The sequence below is a fragment of the Acinonyx jubatus genome, chromosome D3, assembly GCF_027475565.1.
Source record: "Acinonyx jubatus isolate Ajub_Pintada_27869175 chromosome D3, VMU_Ajub_asm_v1.0, whole genome shotgun sequence".
Lineage (NCBI taxonomy): Eukaryota > Metazoa > Chordata > Mammalia > Carnivora > Felidae > Acinonyx > Acinonyx jubatus.
The window spans coordinates 39,823,430-39,846,158 of record NC_069392.1 but is presented as its reverse complement, the minus strand read 5'-3'; the positions used below and the strand labels follow the sequence as shown (position 1 = coordinate 39,846,158).

At 43.6% G+C, this 22,729-nt stretch overlaps 1 protein-coding gene across 1 annotated transcript in view; it reads left to right on the top strand.

Annotated features, from left to right (window-relative positions):
* Nucleotides 1-4,258: 4,258 nt before the first annotated feature.
* EMILIN2 (elastin microfibril interfacer 2) overlaps nt 4,259-22,729 on the top strand; it is a 51,568-nt gene continuing 33,097 nt past the window's right edge. Inside the window, exons 1-2 of the mRNA XM_027068599.2 lie at nt 4,259-4,834; nt 5,378-5,500. Coding sequence (XP_026924400.1) covers nt 4,701-4,834; nt 5,378-5,500 — 257 coding nt within the window. The 5' untranslated portion in view covers nt 4,259-4,700. The remainder of the gene's footprint in view (nt 4,835-5,377; nt 5,501-22,729) is intronic.

The following is a 22,729-nucleotide window of genomic DNA, read 5'->3' as shown; positions in this document are numbered from 1 at the left end:
TACTACATTAAATAATGAAAATTGACCATACTTACATACAACATTGTTTAGAACTGCACAATCTGAAATACTAGAAAGTATCAATTTGCTCATGAATACTTTTCTAGTGAGTATAGATTGAGATTGTGCTAAAATATCATGTATTTCATAATCATCAAACACATTCTGCCTATTGAAAACATTTTGTTGGTTCCAGAATAATCAACTCTTATTCCATAAATAGATGATGAACTACAACATAGTTTGAGGTGGCTCATATAGGAAGACATTATGCCTAAGCTATTACAGCTCTCTTGGAAGCAAATAGAATTCTAAGAGCCTATTTTTGTCAGTTATTTCTTATGAAGAAAAAATGTGTTCGAAACCACACCATAAGTGTGACAGCAATGAATTCCCAAACATATTATTTGGCTATAGGAAGCATTCTTAGAACAAGGAAACATCTGAAAAAAATTAAGAGATATGGAATTAGAAACAAATTTCATCTTTTTGAGGAAGAAGATATCCACAATTGAGTTGCCTGATGATCTAAGTTTATTTTTGTAGAGTTATCAATCCAACCAAAGATCTCATTGAATTGTCTTAAAATAAATTTCTTTGCAATGTAGAGGATGAAATCTCCTGAACAATAAACCAAGCTATATGTTTTCCCCTGGGGGCCAATAAAAAGAAAACTGGGCTGGAAGGCAAAAGCCCAGTATTGCATTCCCAACTATGACATTTAGAGTCATTCTGAATGAGTCACGCATGTGCCTTCATGGCAGCCATTTCTTTATATTTCTTACTTAGGAAAAACAAAAAACAAAAAAACTGTAGTAGATGGTCAGCTGCTCACTTCACTCGGCACAAAAAAAGAATGACAAAACTCCTGAACCTGATTGCAAATTTGTTGGCAGTGCTAGGGCAGTAACAGTAAGGATTATGAATATTTATCCTCCACTTGGCCCTTGTGTATGCCAGGCACTGTGCTAAGCAGTTTACGTGTGGTAACCCAACTCATCCTCCCAGTGGCCACACAAAGGATTCCCCTTTTCAGAGCAGAAAATGGAGGATAGAGAGGTCTGCTGACTTGTTTGAGATCATTCAGCTAAGAGGTGAGGGTACCCAATTTTGAACAGTATGTTAACTCCATTGCATGAGCTGTTAATGACACCGTTTGTTTTCAAGTGTGATTTCAGGCATGATTTTAACTTTTCACAGTTTTGAAGTTCTCATGTGATAGTTTATAATGTATTAAGTCACACACCCCTGATCAATATAGGGGAATTTGCTCCTGTTATCTCTCAAGAAAGATGATTAAAATAATGGCCACAATCCTTAACAATGTCATTAAATCAATCAATCGATAAATGAGATCAGTCTTGGTTTCAGAAGATTGGAGACTTTGAATCTTTAGGTATGTATAGTAAGTGGGATATTTGTAAGTGATTAAATTTAGAAAAAAAAATTGAAGAGATCAGTTCTTTATTCTGTTTTGGTCTATTTTAGCAAAGTCTTTGACAAGACAGGAAAGTACCTGTTTGTAAATTTTGAAGTCTAGGGTCTTCTCTCTGAATTCATTCTGAAGGTGTCTTATGCAATGCGATGCCTATATCAAATGTAACTAAATGAAATTGTATCAACCAAACTTCATCATCTCAAAACAGATCAAGCTAAATAGTGCAGTTAATTTTTCTCAGAGATATTTCTGTCTCTTTTTCCCTACCAAGCTGCATTTCTTTTTAATATAGGGCATCTTATCACTAACTTATGAATGTGTAAGACATTTTCTTAGGGTGTATTATGTTAGGAATGCTTTGCAATCAAAATTTATTCAAGATATCCAGTCTTCAAGGACTTTCTTTTTCTATCATTAGATAAGCAGCACAAAGAAGTGGTAAAGACACGTAAAAGTACACCTCGAAGTTGTTGGAGCAGGGGGTGGGAAGGGAGGGCTTCTTTTTGGAGTTCTCAAGAGCAAAGACAAGAAGTGGGAAGGATGGGACACCCAGGCTGGTCTTATGACTCTTGACCACATACATCCTAGATACGAATCGGTTCATCTTGATCAAATGTCATGTGCTCGGATGACTGAATGCGAGGATGGGGGAAAGTATGCCCCTGCTGCCTCTGTAATCACTCACCCTCCTCCACCAGGTAACTAAAGGGGAATCTGGGGGTTCTGGGAGCCCAGCAGGCTCATTGCTTCATGAGACATGCCCCTAAGTACAGAGCCTGATGAGCATTTTTATCATGACCAATAGTGAGGGAATAGATTTTAGGAAGTATGTCTAACTTTGCATTTTTGCTTTAGCTAAGTTGGTCACACAGTTAAGTGTGGAACTTACTATGGGGCACTTTGATTTTAAAAGCAGAAGAAACTCCTTCAAATTGTGATAGGAAACTGACAGTTTTCAAGTACTTATTTAAAGTAGTTGGCGGCTTCTAAAGAATTCACACTTACAGCCTTCTCCCAGTTATAACCCTATTATTCCTTATGGCTGGGGACACATGGCCCACCCAATTAGTTTGTTTCCTCATGTGCTTAAGCTCTCTATCTTCAGGAATATTCCCACTGCTTTCTGGAAGAGCAATTTCTGGTTCCTGAGTTTGATGTGTCCCTTCCTGTAGCTGGAGAAGAGAAAGGGGAGAGGGTCCTTTGGGATCTTGGCCTCAAATCCTCCTGAGAGCCAAGTCTTCTTCCATCTTCCCAGAGCAGCCCCATGCCAGGTACACATGGGCATGTGTCTAGAGAAACACACGGTCTCACTTCATTGACTGTACATCAGAAATTTTATACCCTTCACTGTACAGGAATTCCTGGAAGTTCTGGAAACACAGAGCTCAGGTCAGTTTGGGCTCACTTGTGAACCCTCACTATCTTCATACAATGCCTAGCATGTAACAGATGCTCAGAATAAAATTTATCTACTGATAAGTGCCATTTATAACTGACTAAATACAGTATTATGGTCATCTCAGTGGAAAGATGGTCCTCAAACTCTTGGAGTAGACTGCAGCTTCTTAAGCCTCCTAGTATAACTTTAATGGAAAAAATAGATTTGACTTCATCAGTTCAACTTACTCTCACATTTGAGAATGACCTGTACTGAAGTTGTGGTTGTTAGCTGCTGGCTGTAGACACACATCATTTGTGTGTGTGTGTGTGTGTGTGTGTGTGTGTGTGTGTGTGTGTGTGACTCTCCTTCATTTCTGTGCTGTTTCTTCCCTTATGACACTCATCAACAAAAATGGTGTTAGGATGGGGAGGAGGGGGAAGTCATAGAAAGATGCAGCCCAGGTTATGCAAGACCACTTTTTATCTCTTTCTGTGATACTTGGATGACTTCAGTCCAATATTTGTCTGATCTTCCATTGAGAAAGTTCATGGAGACACTATGTCCTTACATGGTATAATTTTCTGCTTGGCTCTTGTGAAGTTTCTACTTAGGGAATTTTCTTTCTTCCATTTGCAAATCAAAAGGCCCAACAACATCATCAAAGCCTATTAGAAATAAAATGGACCTAGGGCTTCGTTGAGGGAGCATAGCAAATGTTCATTGTCCATATAACAATTCACAGCGAACAGCAACCTGTTTACTCACAGATACTGTAGTTAGTTTGTGCAGCCCGCAAATAACCTCAATCTAGTGTTTATTAGAGCAGGTTAACTCAAATACATCCCCGGAATACAAGCACTTTGGCAGGGATTTTATGTAACATTTTTCTGTGGAGTTGTTTGATCCCCAAAAGAAATGGGTAGAGATTAGTGGAACTCAAGAATAGGCAGAAAATACGAAGGTAAGTGAAAGGATGAACGTCTAGCAGTGTTTGAACGGTTAGCAAATGTGAACGTTGTGGAGTAAATGTCTAATGTTGACAGAAAAAGAAAGTTCAGAGTAGGACATCAGAAGCAGAGGCTGTGAGATTATCTTTCAAAAATCAGTGTAGCATTTATTAGAGTCTGATGCTGTTGTGAACTGGTGGGGCTGTCCCCTGCTGCCCTGCACGTTGACTTGGAAACTGAAATGGATGCACGAGGCAGAGTTGAGTAAAGAGAAGACCCGTGTTCATTTCCCTGTAAACTCTTGTAATTCCAAATGTGAGGGAATGGCCACGTCTTGCCAGAAGAGGAAACCCGAGTCGGGTCCTCCCAGGGACTGATAAAGATGTCCCTCACTCGCTCCGGGGAGCCGGCACCCGGGCACAACAGGCACGACGCGAGGACTGCCAGACTCGCCGACTGCGGCCACTTCCCCAGGGGCCGGGGCGCGCCTGCTGGAAGGTGGGAGGCGGAGTTGCTCCGCTTCTGGGAAGAGACCAAAGGAATGAGTAATTGGAAATTCTGTAACTTAGACCCTTCTCCTAAACTCTTCAGCCCTTTCACCCCAAACCCCCTGCCGAGAGGCAAGGGCACCAGAGACGGGGAGCCGTGGTGGAGGGAGAGTCACGTTTCGGAGAGGGAAGTGAAATAAAGAGGGCGGCACCCGGGGGGGACCTGTGCGTCATTGAGGGACCGAGGAGAAGCGCGGGCGCACGGGGTGGAAAAGGAGAAGTGGGAGCTAGAAGCCGGAGGGGGCGGCCGCGGAGCGGGGGCGCCGAGGAGCGCCCGAGCCTCCTGCCTTCTCCGGCCGCGCCCCGTCCGCCCGCAGCCTCGCGGCGCTAGCCTCGACCCGCCACGCTCCGGATCCGGCAGGCGGGGCGCGCTCGCCGCGCGCAGAATGTGGCCGAGGACAAGGCTCTGGCCCCGCGCGCCCTGGCGCTGGGCGTTGGCGCTGCTGACCCTGGGCGGTGCGGGGCTGTGCCATGCCGGCCCGCAGCCCATGCACCCCGCGCGGCCGGGCGCCAGGAACAAGTAAGTGTGCGGTCCTTCTCGCTCCCAGCACTGCAATGCTCCTTCCAAGAGCCCTGGGCCCCCGCCCACCCCCACTCTCCACTAGCAGCCGGCCCGCAAGCTCCATGCCAAAGGCGATGAGCAGCAGCCGGGGGGTCCCCCTCGGGCTGCCCCGGCGGCGGCGCCTCCCCCGGGACCGTGCGCTCTACGGCCGGCGCGAGGCGTCCCGGGTAACCTCGCCGGCGCTCCAAGCGGCGCTGCCTCCGGGGCTAAGGGGCGCAGAGAGTGTCCCGCAGAGCAGGGCGATCCCAGGAATTACTGAAGCCCTGGGACCGTAGGAGCTTTTCTTTTCCCTGTCTTTTGTCGGCTTAAGGTACACGCTCCCCAAAGGCGCAGCCGCGTACCCTCCTGATGGCCGCTTTGTCGGGCTCCCACCTCCGCAGGGACGGCGGGCTCCCTGACCCTCAATGCGCCCGCTGCCCTATCGGCTTGCCCCGGCTCCCCCAGCCTCATTGTTCTCTGGGTTGACACTGTGTCCTTCTCGCTCTCTCTCCTTCACCCCAGGAACTGGTGCGCCTACATCGTGAACAAGAACGTGAGCTGCTCTGTGCTGGAGGGAAGTGAGAGTTTTATTCAGGCTCAGTACAACTGTCCCTGGAACCAGATGCCCTGTCCGTCCGCGCTGGTGTAAGTCGTTGAGCCTAGGAGCTGGCGGAGTGCGCCAGGGCCTGGGCGGTGGGTGGCGTCGGAGCGTTGAGCTCTGGCCCATCCGTAAATCTTTTCCAGAGTGGGAGAAAACTCAGCAGCTGAAAAGTCTGAGCGCTGAGCGGGGTCCCAGGCATGCTGGGGGTATTTTGGAAGCGTGTGTTGCCCTGAGTGTGGAGGATGCGCACAACTTGGGAGCTTGTGATCACCGGGGCATGGGAGGGGTGAACAAAGCTCCCACCCCCACCTCTCTGTTGTTTTTTTTTTTTTCTTTCAATTTTATTACTAACATAAGGCAGCTGGACCTAATTAGATCCATATTGTGTGTTCTGGGGCACACAGAAGGTTCCAAAATGTATACTGCTAAAAACTTTGAAATGTAGGATTAGCTGAGAGGTTTTTTCCATCTCGTGTCCTAAAACAGGCGAGTTTTGTCCAAATGTCCCCATAAAACGGACCTCTTCCAGTGTTGTCGCTCTCTAAACTGAAGTCCCAGCTATAACTTGCTTAAAAGTGAGTTGCTGTATTTTTCATGTTAGATTTGGGGATTCGGCCAAGAGGTCGTCAGGAGAAAATAGTCTTCTTGTTGGTGAAAATCATCTTTCTGCTTATAAAGATTTCACCATCTTAAAAAAAAAAAAAAAAAAACAAAGAGGAAGCAATGCAATAGAATGCAAATTCTGTTAAATACATGACACTCATTCAATTGTCTTCCGGCAAGCCTTTGTGTTTTTGTGTAAGTTATCAGAGGATAAGCGTTGTGAATCAATGGCTGTTGGGGAACACATGTGATGGTTGCAATTATTTGTTTCCCCCTAAGAATAAGTTGTTTGTCTTAGAGCACAGTTGTCATTACAGCAAAGAATAGCCAGTAGGCGGATCTGTCTTTGGCAAGGCAAAGGGACGGACTGAAACTGGACTCCAGAAAACCTTATTCCAGAAGGCAGTAGATGAGCCTTCAGGCTTGTGGGGTGGAAGTGGTCTCTGGATGGTTCCACTTGGGCTGTGGTGGGAACTGCAAATCGGGAAGGGGTTGTTTCTGTTAGGCCAACAGCAACAACCTAGAAGAGACCCCCACTTTCAAATATAGAGAGAATCAGGCAGAAGTGGAATCTCTGGCTCATGACTTGGATTTCTCAGAGAGGTGCAGCACTGTCATATCGCCAGTATCTCTAGGTGGTAATTTGTAGACCTCACAGTCCATGGCCGGCAGTCACTGAAATGAGAATCAAGTAAGATTTTTACGTTGTGGTAGAGACATGAACCAAGTATTCAACACAATTTGAACGGGTTTATTTAAAATTAGAATTATTAGTCAGGAATATTTCATTTGTTTTACACAAGAACTACATTTTATGATTTGCTATAATCTTAATACTTCCTTGTGGTGACTCAGATAAATGAATTTTTAATTTGGAGAGGTAATGCTTTTCATTTAAAAGATGTTTTTTCTTTTAAGGTTTCTGAAATTATTTTAGCACTTGCAAAATCAAATGATGATTTAATTGTTGTATTTGACCATAACTCAGTGAAAAAGATTCTTTGTCGTCAGTGAGGAGCAAATCACCTCCAGATCTCAGGTTAAATGGGAGGCAGTTGGAGCATATTTTCACCACCTACTGGGAAAGACAACAAACACTGCTTTAAGAAATGATAGATGTTTCTGTTGTTTTACTTTTTAAAAAATTTTTTAAGGTTTTATTTATTTTTGAGACAGAGACAGAGTGTGAGTAGGGGAGGGGCAGAGAGTGAGGGAGACACAGAATCCGAAGCAGGCTCCAGGCTGTGAGCCATCAGCACAGAGCCCGATGTGGGGCCCAAACTCACAAACCATGAAATCACGACCTGAGCTGAAGTCAGCTGCTTAACCGACTGAGCTACCCAGGTGCCCCTGTTTCTGTTGTTTTATTAAATAAAATCAAAATAAGTGACCGGGGTGTTTTTCTTCACTAATAGCAACATTCAAACACAATTCAAGTGTGTTTTTACACTTTAGACACTGCATTGTAAGTGCGAAATTTAAAAAATAAGACAGTGCTAGCTGATCAAGCTGAAAATGTTGAAATTAATTCAGTGTTGACTTTTTTCTGTTTCCTTAGAGCTAGGAAAGGAATGGCTTATCTTATTTTTTAATTACTAAATGTTTCCTAAATTTTTATGATTGGTGGATGATTGAAGTCAAAGCCACTGTATACTTAAAAGGCTGTTTAACATGGATTTCCTAGGTATTTCAGATAAATCCAGAAGCCCGAGCAACTTCTCTTCTTTCTCGGGTGTTGTCAGTAGAGGTCTCCTTAGAACCTGAGATGTATGGAAGTGAAGGTCCTTTGGAAACTAATCCTGCAGTTACTGAGGGATACTTTCCAGTGGTGTTAGAAGTGCAGGGCTGGAGGTGTTGGAGCTAGAATGCAGATGGGCAGCTGGTGCTGGCTTAGCGCCTGGGAGTGACAGGTGTGTGCCAGCAAGGCCTTGAGAGAGTTGGGGCAGAGTGGAGTTTCTAGGGATGGTGGAGGGAAAGGAGGAAGAGGAGCCAGGAAGGGGAGAGAGCAAAGCCAAGTCTTTGGAGGAAGAGACCGCATCTTAGAGACTTCAGGAGGAGAGATCTGGAGGCTAAGGGGTCCAGTGAGGCCAGTGGCTTTAACTAGCAGGGAGGAATTGCTTCTGCAGAAAGGACAGTTTCAGGTCAGTGGTGGACGGGCATTGTAACTTGTGTGAGGTTAAGAGAGTAGGTCAAGAGGAAACTCAGGTTACAAAAGAATCAAATGTATCTCAAAGGCTTTGGTGGAAAAAGAGAGTTGGGGCACCTGGGTGGCTCAGTCAGTTAAGCGTCTGATTTAGACTCAGGTCATGATCTCACAGCTCGTGAGTTCAAGCCCCACGTCGGGCTCTGTGCTGACAGCTCAGAGCCTGGAGCCTGCTTCGAATTCTGTGTTTCCCTCTCTCTCTGCCCCTCCCCTGCTCATGCTCTCTCTCTCTCTTTCTAAAATAAATAAATATTTTAAAAGATTAAAAAAAAAAAGAAGAAGAAAAAGAGAGTCGATAGTAGCCAAGCAGGTGAAGCACACTGCATGTTCGAGGACAGAAGTAGAGAAGCCAAGGGAGACCCCAAATCAGCTGGGAAACAAGAGGTTTTATGGGGAAGTCCATAGAAATAAGGGGAGAACATCTATGCCTGGTCATGACTGAGCCTCTGCAGGCATGTGCATTTCCAAAAGGTTTAGACTTTGTTCCATTTGTATATATGAAGAACCTTCGATTCCAGATTGCAGATTTGGACATCTTTCTGTGACAGTGGGAACAGTGAAGGTTTTTGTATATGTGGGGATTTTGAGTGATCATTTTCCCTGAAACTGTAAAGACACTTCTATGTGTCAAGCACTGCATCAGGGCTTTTTATTCTGTATGAGGTTATTTAATTCTTGCAACAGCCCTTCAAGATGAATGCCATGGTCCCCATTTTGCCAATAAGGTCTTGTCTACAGGTCATGTGATGGTAAATGGCTGAGCTTCCCACAAATCCAGGGCTGCTGGCCTTTGTGGACTGGCCTTTGTCCCCCTAGCAGTGGAAGATGCACTTGTTTGTTTTAGTGTGTACCTTTGGTGGATTGCACTATATTCAGCTATCAAGAACATTTATACCTTCTTTCATGGAAGGCAATTCCCACCTAAAAGTGAGAGCTGTGTGTATGGCTGTGCACTTAAATATCTTTATTGTGGGTTATTTGCTATTATGCATTGGACTATGTCATTTTTCATACTCTTCATTAGGCTCCAGTTGGTTTCTTCTTTAAATTTTTCCCAGTTTTACTGAGGTGTAATTGACATGCAGCACTGCATAAGTTTAAGGTGTACAGCCTGGTGACTTACATATGTTGTGAAATGGTTGCCACAGTAAGTTCACATCCGTCATCTCCTAGATACAAAAAAAAAGAAAAAAAGGAAGAAATAATTTTTTTCCTTGCAATGCAACCCTTAGGATCTACTCTTAACGGATTCAAACATACTATATAGCAGTGTTAACTACATCGATCATGTTGTATGTTACATCCCTAGGAATTTAGGTTACAACCGGAAGTTTGTACTTTTGACCATCTTCATCCATTTCCCTCTCACCCCACCCTTGCCTCTATTAACCACAAATCTGATTTCTTTTTTCTGTGAGTTTGTGGTGTTTCTAGATTCCACATGTAAGTGAGATCATACAGAATTAGTCTCTCTGACTTATTTCACTAGGCATCATACTCTCAAGGTCCATCCATGTCGCATGGTAGGATTTTCTTTTTTCTATGTTTATTGTTGAGAAAGAGTGTGTGTGTGTGTGCGCGCGTGCGCATGCAAGCAGGGGAGGGGCAGAGAGAGGAAGACAGGATCCAAAGCAGGCTCTGCACTGACAGCAGAGAGCCCCATGTGGAGCTTGAACTCACTAATGAGATCATGACCTGAGCCGAAGTCAGATGCTTAATAGACTGAGCCACCCATGTGCCCTGGATTTTTTTTTAATGGCAGAATAGTATTCCATTGTATGTATATATCACAACTTTTTTTATCCATTCATCCGCTTAGGTTGTTTCCATGTCTTGACTATTGTAGATAATGGTGCTGTGGACGTGGGGAGCAGAGATCTGTTTAACATAGAGTTTTTGTTTCCTTTGCATATATACCAAGAAGTGAAATTGCTGGATCATATGGTACTTTTAATTTTTTGAGGACTCTCCATACTGTTTTCCATAGTGGCTGTACACGTTTACAGTGCACAAGGGGTCCCTTTTCTCCACATCCTCAGCAGCATTTATCTCTTGTCCTTGTGATGTCTTATTTTAATAAATTATTCAGGGTTGACTTGGGTGAAAATACCCCCCCCCCCCCGCCCCGGAACATATTATTGTAATGAGAGTAGCCCCTTCATCACATCTATTCCATGGGGGCATTATCTCCATTCTACAGAGGGTCATGTAGTTAGGAAGTAGCCCATTCGGGATCCATAGCCAGTCATATTTCCAAGCCTTAGGCTCTTCCTCCTGCATACTCCGTGGCCCCTTGTCTGGACCCCTTGTGTGAGTGTGATGCCTACCACAGAGCATGCTGGGACATTGGCACCTCTGGTGAGATGGGAAGGGAAGGATGAGGGTCTGAGGTTTCCTAGATCCCACTATATACAGGCTGGTGGTGTTCGGGGGTACTGCTGGCTAGCAGACAGTGCTATCTTCTCCCTTTGGGCTAGGCATGGTTTCCTTTCATGCAGCATTCATGCTTTGTGGCAGTAGTTTCAGAGAGTCCGGAACCTCCCACTCTACTTGCGTCGGTCCAGCTGACTACTATTAGTATTTGAGGCATTTGGGGGCGTCCTGCTGTGTGGAGCAGCTGCCTTGTAGGTGAAGACATCCGGGCATCCCAGATGTAAGGCAGGATTATTCTCCTGTATTCACTTTGCTCCCAGCTGAGGGCTGAGGCTCCGTAGGGTGGGGTTTCCTACTCCCTGAGCCCACAAACTGACGGGTTTATCAGCATCTACCCAACCCCACTCCTGCCCTCTTCTTGGGTGTGTTGCATCTGGGTGGAATTTTTCCTATGAGCTCTTTAAAAGAATCTCATCAGTTGGGGGAGGAACTGGGTGGGACTAACTAGGGGAGCCTGTTCTGCTGTGATAACACAGAAGAAGAATTTGTGAATTTGTAGCAGGTGTGAGTTCTAAGTGCTGAGTTCCAGAACTCCTCTAATTCTCAGATTCCAAGGGGAGCAGATGGTCATTCAGTTGGAAGAAAAGTTGTCTATTAGGAGGCAATCTCAGCCAGGAAAAGCTCGTAAAAAAAAAAAAAAAAAAAAAAAACCACACACACACACACACACACACAAAACGCGCGCACACACACAAAGAACACTTAAGGCTGCGAAAATAATGAGGGCTTACATCTTCTAGAGCCAATCCTACAGTTTCTCTATCTCCCGGAACAGAATTCCATTCAATTGGAAAGCATGCCTCTTGGGTGTGTAACTTCAGGGGAATTGGTTTTCCCTCAGCTTTTAAACATCTTGCAATCAATTGGCTGTAAAGAGTTTTGCTCCTTGGTTTTGAGGGTAATTTGAATTGATGAGGGAAGGCTGAGCTAGCCCACGTGCCTGAGGCCTTCACTCTCAGTGCCCAGACCCCATGGGCCCAGTACACTTGCCTCCTTCCTTCGGTCGACCTTCCTTCTCATCCTTCCGGGCTGCTTCTGCACTGCTGCCCTGGAATCTTCTGACCTTCCTTTTAAACTTCCTGGTAAATCGGATGCTAGGTTTGTAGAGCCCTTCTACAGTCGTTATTTTATTTTCTTTTCATAAGCTCAGCCAGATTATTTAGGGCAGAGACTCGGGTCTTGGGAAAAGAACTTTATGGTTATGGGCTACGTTTTCCACCTTTCTGATCTTGGAGAAAAGTTAATGGGATTCAAATAGAGGTCACAGTCTTAAGAAAAACAGTTGCTTCTCATTAAACCCTGTTTTGGTCCCTTTAGTTGGTCTTTCTCCACTGATCTATTCCACTGTGTTGGCACTTGGTAAATCAACTAAAATGCTGAAATATCCAGAAAAGGGGAGGTGAGTGGGAGCAAACATCCCCTGAAGGAGTCCCTCTAGGGGCTGCCTGGTGTGGACAACATGTTCTGGAAGAGGAAATAAAAAACTTGGCTTCTGGCCTGAGCTCTACCACCACTGAGCTGTATGACTTCAGGCAAGTCCTTCAACCTGTCTGAGGTATGTTTTTTGCTTTTTGTTTTGTTTTTTTCCATCTCTACATTACTAGTGGGATACCGTAGCTGACAGAACTTGTTAAAACTGCACTATCATACTCATATAGGGTATACTCAGCAGGAATGTCTCATGAACATGCCTATTCTCATCGTTTGGAGTGTTGTTGCCTCTCAGGTGGGCTCATCTTTGAAGGCTTTGAATTTGAAATTAGTGCTTCTGGACACGTTAGAGGCTGAGGTGCTAAAAAATGAAATAATTTCACGGGGCACCTGGCTGGCTCAGTCGGGGGAGCATTGGACCCTTGATCACTGGGTGGTGAGTTCAAGCCCCATGTTGGCATTAGAGCCCATTAATAAAATAAAATCAAGAGAAATAAATTCGGTAAACTAAGATAATTAAGCAAATGAAATGAAATGAAAATCAACTTTTAGACATGAAGCTAATAACTTAGAGATTGCTTTGGAAGGCAGAGCCAGTTATGGTTTCTTTGGGGAATGCACGTAAATGAATACAGTCGATTTAAAGTGAACGTTCCACTTGCCGTGGGCACTGAGTGCTGCTTCTGCAGATGCGTGCCTGCCTGTGGTAGCTCAGCAGAGAGCTAGCTGGGATGTCCCAGGTTTCATGAGCAGTGGGCGAATGCTGCCCATCCTCCCACCACCTTTCAGCCCGCCACCACGCTGCTCTAACCCTTTGCCTTTAGAAAAAAAGCCCTCTTCCTCGGGTTGGTAACAGCAGGATGTTACTCACGTTTACTGAGTGTGAATAATGCAGTAGGTACTGCACATGGCAGATCCCAGAGTTTTACATACTGTATTTTAAAGCCTAGGGGCACCTGGGTGGCTCAGTCGGTTAAGCATCCGACTCTTGATTTCAGTTCATGGTCGTGATCTCATGGTTTATGAACTTGAGTCCTACATCGGACTCTGTGCTGACAGTGCAGAGCCTGCTTGGGCTTCTCGCTCGCTCGCTCGCGCTCTCTCTCTCTCTCTCTGTCCCCCCCACCCCACCCCTACTCATTCTCTCTCTCTCTCTCTCTCAAAAATAAATAAACATTAAATTTTTGTAACCTAAAACTGACAGACTATGCCAGTGTTCAGACGACTTACAGACTGTGACCCAAATGTGCTGATTTATTGCTGGTCCAAACACACACTGACGTTTTTACTACTTGGAATTAACTGCTTCTGTCCTTGGTGAAGCAGCCTTCTGGAGTTAAAAATAGCAAAGAACCACTTGATAAGAGGAGGTGAACCTGACTTGTCCTTATAAAGCACAATTTTCCTGGATGGCTCGAGAGAGGAACATAGTAGTTGTCAATGTGACAGCTGTGTATATGTTGGAGGAAAATAATGAAATGATTGAAGTGAAACTCACCCATAAGTTTTCTTCTTTCCTTCCTATTTTACAGTGGTGATGGGCACTGGAAAAAAGTAGGGAGAGTTCAAACTCACCAAATCCCTAGTTTGGAAATGCTGTAGAAGCAAACTTTTCTGGGTGTGTTAGAATCCGGCTGTTCTTTTTTTTTAATTTTTTTCCCCTACTTTCCACTAAGAAAATATTAGATTAGGGAATACGCCTAAAAAGTATTTTCTGCAGTGTCAGCCTTTCAGGGCAGTATATTTTACTAGGCATTTGGTTAAGAGACCAGTGGTTTTAGGTGAAGCCTTCTCAGGCTGACCATTTCAATGAAAGGGAATTTTCTATGCGACCTTTTCACCTGTTTCCTAACATTCCCCATCTTCGTACATATTTGTGATTGTCCAGGGTCTGCTGAATGGGCTTTATTTGGTTGCCTTTTACAGCAATTTGCTCACAGTCCGTTACAAAACAAGGTTCTAGAGATTCCTTCTTGCTGCAACTTGTTTCTCTACAGCTGCCCAGCAGGGATGCTGTTGAAGGATCATGGGATAGGGACCTACATTCTTTTTTTTTTTTTCCCCCTAAACTGTAGTTAAAATGCCACTTGTTTTTCTGCTGAGGTTTTCCATGTATCTTGAAAACAGAGCCCCATAGCTGTGGCCGTGATTGCAACAGAACCCAGGGCGGGGTGAGTTTCACAATCTAGCGATCGCGGGAGATCTTTTCACCATTAAAGTGTTTCTCTGGCTAGTGTCCGTGTCAACGCAAAGAGCTCTCACGTGCTGGTGGAAAGAAGGCTTTGGGCAGGGAGGCAGAGTGGAGCCTTTCTGAGTATTTTGAACATTCCAGAATCTCCAGTCTGGCCAGCTGTCCTGACAGCGTTCAGGTTTGTTTATGCGTCAGGGGGCCTGCTTTTCAGCTGCTTTTCCAGCAGCTTTCCAGGACAACAGCGCCAGGTCAGAGCTCTGGCTTGGTCATGATAAACGAGGCACCCTTTTCCCATCCCAACACTCTGCATCATCTTCTGGCAACTCACAAGATATTTGCGAGTCGTTCCGTTGCATTATTGCAAAACGGCGAGATATAACCCAGATGCCTTGCTCACTGGAGGTGCAGGAGGGAAGGCAGAAACACCATCTATGGCTTGTTTCCTGAACCAAATAGCATGGCACCCTCTAAGCACCTCTTGTGACAATTGTCACTGAGAAAATAATAATCCCAAGGAGTAGTCATCCCTTGTCATATTTTAGAATGCTAATTTATATCTTTGATGTTTTGTGTGTTATTTAATATAAATGACAATTTGAAGGCTGTTATAAAAAAAAGAAAATTGTTTTGACTATCTTCCTTAGTCACCGATCCATACCTTTGAAAGTACAAAAATAAATATTAGGTCTAAACCCCCAACAGATAAAGCAAATGGTTAAAGCAAAAGAGTAATCCAATATGTTAAAAAAAAAAAAAAAACACTAAAAACTTTAGTTAGATCCTCATTTTGAAACTGTGAAAAAGACTTAATGCTGTGGTTTTGGTTTCTACTGGTAGAAACTTAGCTTAAATATAGATTTAATTTTATTTATTTTTTTTTAAGCTGAGCTATATTATTAGATAGTCAGGGCAAGGCTATCTGGTACTTGATTTCACAGTCCTGAAGAGATTTAAGGCACCCTAATGCAAAAATGCGTGTGTGTGTGTGTGTGTGTGTGTGTGTGTGTGTGTGTATAATATATATTATATATTATATATATGACATATATATTATATATTATATAATATATATTATACAAAACAGCTTTATCGAGGTATGATCTACATACACAAACCATACATGTTTAAAGTTGTGTAATTAAATGTTTTGATACGTGTATGCACCCTTAAAGCCAAGATCATAATCAAGACATTGAATATAACCATCTCTCCCAAAAGTTTCCTCATGCCCCTTGGCAATCCTTCCTTCCAATTTCTCCCCACACACTCCCTAGGCAACTGCTGATCTGCTTTCCATAGATAAGTTTGCATTTTCTAGAGTTTTATGTAAATAGTCATACAGTATGTACTCTTAGGTTAGCCTTTAGCCTTTGTTCACTCCACAATTATGTTGAGGTACATCGTGTTGTACTATGTATCAATAGTTGATTACTTTGTATTGTTGAGTACTATTCCTTTGTATGCGTATACCACCATTTGTATATGGTTTTTGTAGCTGGGGACTTCCTTGTGGCAAAATGGTGTAGAAAATCATTTGTATTGATAGCAAGGTCACTTCTCTGATTTTTCTGAAGGCAAATTAGATGGTAAATATCTAACAGATGAGAGCGTAGATAAAACTATAGTGGAGTAAGAAAAATGCATTTCACACTTATAACCCCGGAAAATGTTGGATTTAGGCCACATAATTAACTTAAGCCACTTCGAATTGGCAGAAAACTCAATAGGGTAAAGAAGACTTCTTTGCGGACTGTTGGTTACTCAGTTTCATTAAATAAATATTTTTGTGGAAGGACTATGTGTGGCCCAGGACTAGGCCCCATTGGGACCCAGGAAGGAACCCAACCTCTCTCTTGCCCTCCGGAAGTTCACATCCAGTCAGTGAAATGAGACATAGAGAGAAATAATTATAAAATAAAAGGTAGAAACTACAATTGCTATACAGAAGTACAAATAGCTGAGGATGTTCAGAGGTGGAAGGAATTATTCCCAGCCAGGAGGAATCTGAGAACATGTTTGCAGGTGATGACATCTTAGCAGGACTTTGAAAGATTGTTCTAGTTGAATATGTGCAGATTTGAGAAGACACCAGCATAAAACAAGAAAACATGGGCTGGGGCCTAGAGGTGGGAGATGAAGGGGCGTCTGCAGGCCAGGCTCCTCCCTAGGGCTGAGAGAAGGTGCTACTCAGGGCTGTTCTCCCTGGCTGGTAGATGGTCACCTTCCTGCCAGTGTCTGTCACATCCTTTCCCTCTGTATGTGTCTCTGTGTCTGAGTTTCCTCTTCTACACACACCACTCATTGGATTAGTCAGGCCCATCCCAATGGCCTCATTTTAACTTGATTGCCTGTGTAAAGCCCCTATCTTTAAATAAGGTCACATTCTGAGGTACTGGGTGGGGGTGAGGACTCTAACAAATCTTTTTGGAGATGACAATTCAACCCGTAACAGACAGTGTTAGGAGGTTAGGCTTTATCATTTAGGCAAAGGGGAGTCATGGGAAGTTTTTGTTCTGGGACACCATCAGAACTTTGCTTCCAAATGCTGATCAGGCAATGCGTGCAAAGTAGATTTGAGCGGGGAGAAGGAGGGGTGTGGGCAAGGGGTGGTGGGAAGGGCATTGTCAGGAGACTGGCCACAGTCCCTGTCGGACCTGTGCTGGGTGTGGTGGGGGAAGCAGACCAGGCAATGCAGAGGTTGAGAAGCAGTGGCCCAGTCTAATGGCCAGGTGACCTCTCCTCTGTGTTTAAGTGCAACAGCACAGTGTGGGGGTGAGGGTACATAAAGAGCTGTCATTGAGTGATCTGTGTGGTCTGTTGTCAAGGGTATTGATAAAAAGGACCACGTGTTGTGAAGGAAGTCAAGATAGTTCAAGGACTGTCATTTGAAGGTTATGGCAGGATTGCCTTTGTCCCTGGGATAGTCAGCACCTCATTATTCATCACCTGTGGTCAGGAGCCAACTATAATTCTTCACATGGGCCATTGAGACCATTATTATGGAAGGAACCCATATATATTTTTTAATGTTTTATAAAATTTATTTGAGAGAGAGAAAACGAACAAGTGGGGGAGGGGCAGAGACAGAGTGGGGGACAGAGGCTCTAAAGCAGGTTCCACATTGACAGCAGAGAGCTGGACATGGGGCTTGAACTCGTGAACCATGAAATCATGACCTGAACTAAAAGTTGGACGCTTAACTGCCTGAGCCACGCAGGCGCCCCAAGAAGGAACCCATATTTTTAGTCTTTTTGCAAATTTTTGCCCTATGATAAATTTATATATCCTGCATGTACACGACACACAGAGTGTATGCATTTCATTTATAAGTATTAATTTATTTTGACAGAGAAACAGCATGCATGAGCATGAGTTGGGAAGGGGCAGAGAGAGAGAATCCCAAGCAGACTTCACAGAATCATCATGGAGTCCAACATGAGGCTTGAACCCATAAACTGTGAGATCATGACCTGAGCCAAAATCAAGAGTTGGGTGTTTGAGCCACCGAGGCGCCCCTGTGGCTTGTGTTTTTAAAATGGGAATTGTGAGGGGCGCCTGGGTGGCTCAGTCGGGTAAGCATCCAACTACGACTCGGGTCACGATCTCGTGGTTTGTGAGTTCGAGCCCTGTATCCGGCTCTGTGCTGACAGCTCAGAGCCTGGAGCTTGCTTTGTATTCTGTGTCTCCTCCTCTCTCTGCCCCTCCCATGCTCATGCTCTGTCTCTGTCCCTCAATAATAAAGAAACGTTAAAAAAATTAAAAAAAGGAATTGTGACACACATACAATCTTGAAAATAATTGTAAATACTGAATGAAAATATAGTGGCTTATAGCTAAAATGAGGATTTGAAATGTGATGGATTCTAGTTAAATCAATCAGGGTAATGATACAATGTAATTTCCTGAATTGGCAGTCTCAATATAACCTTTAAAAGTTTTTTGCCAAGATGTGAGTGTATGTTGACTGTCTCTCTGATAGGAGAGACAGCTTTCCTTCTGTAAGAGTTCATGTTACACGATTGTAAATCAAAATTCAACTTGATTTGCTGACATGAGGCTTAGCGCAAGTAACTCTGTTTTGGTTCTGTTATCTCTCTTTTTTTTTTTTTTTTAACACAACTATAAAGAATGGTTTGGTGTTACTGGGAAGTTAAAATGACAAAAGACAGAACTTCATCTTGAGAAAGTTAAATTCTAAAAACATAGGGAAGTATTTTAAAGATTAATTCTGTGGCTTTGAAAATATCCTGCTTGCTTATACATTTTGTTTGTAAAAATTGAAGCCAGTTTCAGTGAGGGCTTTCAGTTATGGGCCAGCTTAGGAACCTGCTTATTAGCAGGATGAGAACCACCATTTAAACCAAATATTTAATTGTTTTACCTAAAAAAAAAAAAAAAAAAGAAACCAGCACAGTAATGCAATCTATGTCATTTTTCTTAAAAACAACAACATGATTTCAAGGAAATGGAAGCTAGCCACCTATCTTTAAAACTAGGTAATAGAGGTCAGGAGAGCCTGGGTGGCTTAGTCAGCTAAGCGTCCAACTCTTGATTTCAGCTCAGGTCACGATCTCACAGTTAGTGAATTCAAGCCCTGCATCAGGCCGCATGCTGACAGTGTGGAGCCTGCTTCGGATTCTCTCTCTGACCCTCCTCCGCTCGTGCTGCTCGCTCTCTCAAAATAAGCAAACTTAAAAAAAGAAAAACTAGTGTTATTCAGGCCCCCTTTCACCTCAAAGTCTATATATTTGTCTCACTCCCTTCTTGATTTGCAAGAATTGTGGATGCCCAGAAGCTTTCCTGTAGACTGGGATAGTGTCCAAGGCCAACTCTCCCATAGCCCACTGTGTATGTGGGTTCTGTGTGGCTGTCTCAGAACCCCATGGAGTTGGCCAACGTACACCCTCCAGTCCCCAGAGAAAAATCCAATCCAACAAGCCTTCATGAGCAGTGAGGACTTTGCTGGACACTGTGGCAATACAAATTGTTAGAGGATGCCATAGTGATCCAACCTTGAAAATCCACTGGCCACCCTAAGTCACCTTGGAGAATAGTTCCTCGTCACTTCTGCCTCCTCCAGTGGCCTCCTGCTCTGTCACCCCTACCCATTTGAAAGCAAATAAGCCAAATTCTTCTTTTTGCTCACCCCCTACTTGTCCACACCTTCAGACCTGGGCTGTCGCAGCCCCTTCAAAAGGAAAACCATGCTCTTTCTAAGCAGAGTGCAGGTGGATGAAAATGTCTCCACTTCCCTGTGTTAAGTGTTGATTAAAAAAACCCTAAACTGGGGTGCCTGGGTGGTTCAATCGGTTAAGCATCTGACTTTGACTCAGATCATGATCTTGCGGTTCATGAGTTCCAGCCCAGCATCGGGCTCTGTGCTGACAGCTCAGAGCCTGGAGGCTGCTTCGGATTCTGTGTCTCCCTCTCTCTCTGCCCCTCCCCCACTCGCACTCTGTCTCACTCTCTCAAAAATAAATACACATTAAAAACATTTTTTTAAAACCCTAAAGTAATATTGAGTTATCCTGGACAATGTGAGAAATATGAAACTAGACTATTTTGGTACTTTTTCTCCCCAATGTCATAAATTAGAAAAGAAATACAAGTGTTCCTGTATTTTCAATTCCCAGATTATTGCTTTTACTGAGAATGAATTCGCCCAAAGGAAGAAGGTGGTGTTTTTGTATCTGCTGAGACATTCCTACTGTCTCGGGATTTTCTAGGCGTCTAAAGGACCTCACCAAGTCACAGGTGTGGTCTAAAGCTTGCCAGCATCCATAGTCTTCATCCAAAGGACCAAGATCCCTAAAGGGGAAGGTTGGATGTTGCAAACCAAGTCCAAGGAAACACAGGAAAGAGGGTTTTGAAATGACTTTGAGTTTTGTAGCAGAATTTGCGGAAATGATTTTTGCCCTTAAAAAAAAAAAAGAGGAAATAATCAAACTAGTTATTTGGTAATTCTGAAAGGAAAGGTTTGGATCCCCAAACCATGGGAAGTTGTATCTGTGGTGAGCATCCTGCGATGGGCTGAGGCCGGCAGATGTTCTCATGGCTCACGCTGTGGGAAACCAGAGCAAGAGCAGGAGGAGTGTCCTGCGATTCTGGCTCCAGGAACAAGGAAACATGATGTAAGCTTGAGAAGGAACAGTATAGAATTTATCTGGGGAAGCAGCCTGCAGCAGCGATGATGACCGTCCTGGAAAGAATCCTGTGGGGGAATGTGGGCTTTCATTAATGGTGGATTACGATTACAGAACCCTCCAGAAAGCTGGGACAGTGAGCCTTCCCACGGTGGCTTGACTTTTGTAATGGATTTCCCAAAGTCAGGAAGTTAAAACTAAGAATGTGAATTCGTAGGAACGCATGCATAAGCTGTATTTCATGGTGCCGGCCACGCCCTGTACTTTTGGAACATTGTCATTTTCAGCAATGCAAGCCTTCGTGGAAGGAATGTAAGAATAGCAGCTTCACTGGCTACTGGTGGCCGAGCCTCCCCTAAGTTGCTGTGGTGTTCCAGAATCCCCCTCCTTCACCACTGCAGAGACTTCCCCAGGGTGAAGTGGGTGATAATTGTAAAGAACTGGGTGGGTGTGTCGGGACAGGGGTATTACTTTTGACAAGTCTGTGTGATCCGAGCAAACTACTGAGGGGTAAAGAAGATTGCAGGTTTTGAAATCTAACTTGCCACTCTAAGTACGCGAGGAAATTAATTCAAGAGGAAACAAAAATAAGCAACTTACGATCCTGGTGTCCCCAGCAAATATATCCTTTGTACTGGGAAGCAGACAGTCTCTTGTGTGTACATTTTCATTTTGAACACATTGCTTTGGTCTAGGATCTGTTATTAATTTTTTAAGTGTACAAACCAATCTTGCAATCTGATTTCAATCAGGGCTCATCAAGGTTTTAGTTTTATTGGGTGCATTTTGTATTTCAGAAATATATTTGCCCGAGCATTCTGGCTTTTAACACCTAGATGAATTTGCCAACAAAGTCAAGGAAGATACTCTATTTCTTTCCTTCCATTAATTTCTCCATGCAGAGATCTAATTAAAAATGTGTCATGGAGCAGAAAAAGATAAGATGAAAATTGTGGTTTGTGTGTGTGATGTGCTTTAACCTGGAAGAAGGCCCTTTGGTTCCTTCACTTTGTCCTGTGTGGGAGACTTCTTCATTCTGTGGAAAATTAGCATTGGGAGGGACCTGGGACGGGTAGAGTCATCTCCTCGGATTGCAGAGATTGTCATTGTAGATGTACATGGTTTCAAATGGACAAGGTTTGATTGTAAAACAGAGTGGATTGAAATCAAATGGCAAGTGTCTCTCCTGCTGGTGCAGAACCACTTTTCCTTCCCTATCATTCTGGAATCACTTCCAGTTTCAAACTTTATAGCCATTATTGCCTGACTCTATTTTCTGTTGTTACTTCCATTAAAAACAAGTCTATTTATTTGTTGATTGATTAAAAAAAAAAAAGCAATAATAACAAAAGCCAGAAAAAAAACCCATTTGTCACAAGTAGTTTTTAGAAAAATTAGTTTGCTGTCTTGTCAATCTCTAAATCAGAACATGAGACCAAACTTTGTGAAAGTGAATTACTATGGAAAAGAAAGGAAATTTTGACACGTGCTACAATGTGAATGAACCTTGAGGGTGAAGGAGTTCAGAGCAGGCCACCCCAAACATGCCACTTTGACATATTGATTATTTTGAGCTGAAGACAGTTGAGAAAAAGCAGAGACAAGAAGAGCCCTCTGTCTTCCCTCTTTCTGTCTAAAATCAGGGTTCTAAGTTTCCTGCCTCTCCTGTACCAGGCTGAAGAGAATGACCTTTGTCACTGTAGATACACAGTTGGCACCAAGATAAGTCTGCATATGCAAGCCTTACTGACATAGCCCTTATCTTCCATGAGTTTCCCCTCTAGAGTTCCTAGCTATAGTCCCACAATTTATTGCCCCTAGAAGTCCAAACCCCTTTTCCTTGGTCTAGTCACTTCACCATTTATCACCCTGTGTTAAAATGGTATATAGTCCCCTGAGTCCCACTGCTTGTTTTCACTTCTTTTCTGTGAAACCTCCATGCATGTAAAAAACATTAACATCCATACAGTTTGGATGTCTTTTCTCCTGTGAATCTGTCTTTTGTCAGTTTAATTCACAAGACCCAGAACAAACCTAAGAGGGTAGAGGAAAAGTTTTTTTTTCTCCTACAAGGACATTATGCTAAGTGATATAAGTCAGTCATAAAAGGACAGATGCTGTATGATTCCACTTAATATGAAGTCCCTGGGGAGGTCCAATTCACAGAGACAGAAAGTGAGATGGTGGTTGCAGGGGCCAAGGTTGGGGAGAGGGAAATGGGAAGCTGTTGTTTCATGGGTACAGAGCTTCAGTTTAGGAAAACGAAAAG